Source organism: Belonocnema kinseyi, chromosome 10, assembly GCF_010883055.1.
Source record: "Belonocnema kinseyi isolate 2016_QV_RU_SX_M_011 chromosome 10, B_treatae_v1, whole genome shotgun sequence".
NCBI classification, from domain to species: domain Eukaryota; kingdom Metazoa; phylum Arthropoda; class Insecta; order Hymenoptera; family Cynipidae; genus Belonocnema; species Belonocnema kinseyi.
Window position 1 is genome coordinate 6,547,301 of NC_046666.1, and position 2,219 is coordinate 6,549,519.

Below are 2,219 nucleotides of genomic sequence, written 5' to 3' on the forward strand. Positions count from 1 at the left end.
ATTTAGATTGCAGTGCAAGCTGCCTTAAAGAAAAATAAATTATGTTAATTTTTTTTCAGTATGTTTAAAGAAAATTTGAGAAAATTTTCCAATTTGTTCAACAATTTTCGTTATTTTTTGCATAATTAAGTAGCCCTAAGTTTATGAAAAAAAAAATTGTTTCAGACTGTCCGATTTTATACGAAATTGGTCCTTTATTTTTTATAAAAATAAAAAAAATTCTATTCGAAAAGAATTATTTTGAAGTATAAATCCATGTTAAATTGTGATCAAAAATTTGTGTCTGTATTCACTAAAATGTTATTAAGTGTTTTTGGATTATTGCCAGAGTGTTTTATTGAATTGAGGCGTCATTATCAATCTGTTAAGTGTTTCCTATTTTAAATATATAAACAAAATATATGTGTATGCATACATATATGTATAAATATTTATAGTTTTGTAATGCTATCGTTATACGAGATAGAAATGAAGGATAGCCAATCCGTTAACTTCATTGAATGTGATCGAAATTTTATAATATACGTTAAGAATAATGCTAAAGTCTAGAGTTGAAGCGACATTTGCAGGCGAACAAAAAAAAACTGTGCCGTAGACTTTGAAAAGTTACAGAGAGATTGTATTTTGTTATATGCAAATCGTTTTTGCCTTCCGAGATGAAAAATCGAATCGCTCAGAACCTGGACGAGAGAGCTTGAATTTTCAAATTTAAAGAATATCGAATTTCGGTTATTTTTTTAGAATTGAAAAATTCAAGTTTCAAATGTATTTTTGCTCTTTTCTCGTCCTGGTCATGCAAAAAAAAAAAGAAGTTATAATTGGGGCTGCAAGAACTTTTGTAAAATATTTCTATACTCTCTAAAACTGTAAAGAAAGGGAAAAGTTCTCATTGGTTTTATATGCACGTTTTTGTAGAAAAGTGTGAACAGATTATATTTTATACCGATCCAAGTATTTTATCTAATAAATTCAAGATGTTGAGAAGGTTCGAGAACCAGGTTCTTTTGCTAAAAAATCTACAAAGTCTATTTTTGGAAAGAAAGTTCTATTAGTACAGGTTTAATTGAATTTTTATTTAACACTGATATAAGAATTACTTTACAAAATTCATCATATTTGGTGGAGATTTCGAGTTCAAATGAAAATAATTTAATTTCATACCTCAGGGTGAAAAAACCGACAACCAGTCACAAAAGTTCTTGTAGATTTAGATTACCGATAATGAAAATATTGTAAGATTTAAAAAAGAGGTGAGAAATACTTTGTGCTGGTGCGTTTTCAGAGGCATTTATTACACACATACGACTTAGGGAATCATTGCTTTTCCACATAAAAATAAGTATGTTGGCAAAAGATAAAGATTGATAGAAAATAAAAATCGTTATCGCGAACTGTTAAACAGTTTTAAAATGCCATAGACGTCCAACGAGATGCACGATTTGAGAGTGAATTTTATGTGGATAAATTAAAAGAATAGCGAACTATTCTCGTATCGTGAACTTGTTGAAAAAGCCTTGCAGGGCGCAATATTATGTGTAAAATTTAAATAATGTAATATTAATGTATTTCAATGTATATTATAACTAATATAGATGAACGTATAAATATTTCTAAATATACAAATGTACTGTACAATCGCTTCGTTTTTTATTTAGAACACAATATTAATACAGATCCTTTTTTTTCAGTGCTTTCCCAGCAGCTTTTCTGAAATTGCGCTTTGCTTTTTTGGGGTGAAAGCCCTTGGCATCGATTTCCGTTCTTTAATCTGCAATTTTAGTAATAATTATTTTAATTGTGATTTTTTAGGCTATTTAATAATGTAGTAAATCAGCATTCTATCACCGAAAGCTGAAAATGTCATGTTGAGCCGTTACAAACTCTTAAAAAAATATCAAGAAAACGGTTAATTTAAGTAATTATAGTGAATATGACACGGTGGATTTTTCTATTTTTTTTATCGAATCCTTTCTATTAATTATCGCTCCGGTATGAAAATAAAGTTATAAAAGTGAACTTAGAGAACACCCGAAGACCCCAAAAAAAGAGTTAGAACCTTTTTAATAATTATGAAAGATCCGACGAGAAATGGTTTCGCTTTTATTTTTCAAAGAATAATTTTAAGTTTTAAAGACTTTAAAATATGGGTTAAAAGAATATGGAAGACTTTAAGACCATTTTTTTTTTTTTTCAAGATTTACAAATTTTTTAGGTAAACT

The 2,219-nt window shown here is 28.1% G+C and overlaps 1 protein-coding gene across 1 annotated transcript in view; it reads right to left on the minus strand.

Moving 5' to 3' along the window:
* Positions 1 to 1,162: 1,162 nt before the first annotated feature.
* Positions 1,163 to 2,219, minus strand: part of LOC117181366 (triadin-like) — an 18,908-nt gene continuing 17,851 nt past the window's right edge. The window contains exon 6 of the mRNA XM_033373957.1: positions 1,163 to 1,768. Within this exon, the coding sequence (XP_033229848.1) occupies positions 1,685 to 1,768 (84 nt within the window). The 3' untranslated portion in view covers positions 1,163 to 1,684. The remainder of the gene's footprint in view (positions 1,769 to 2,219) is intronic.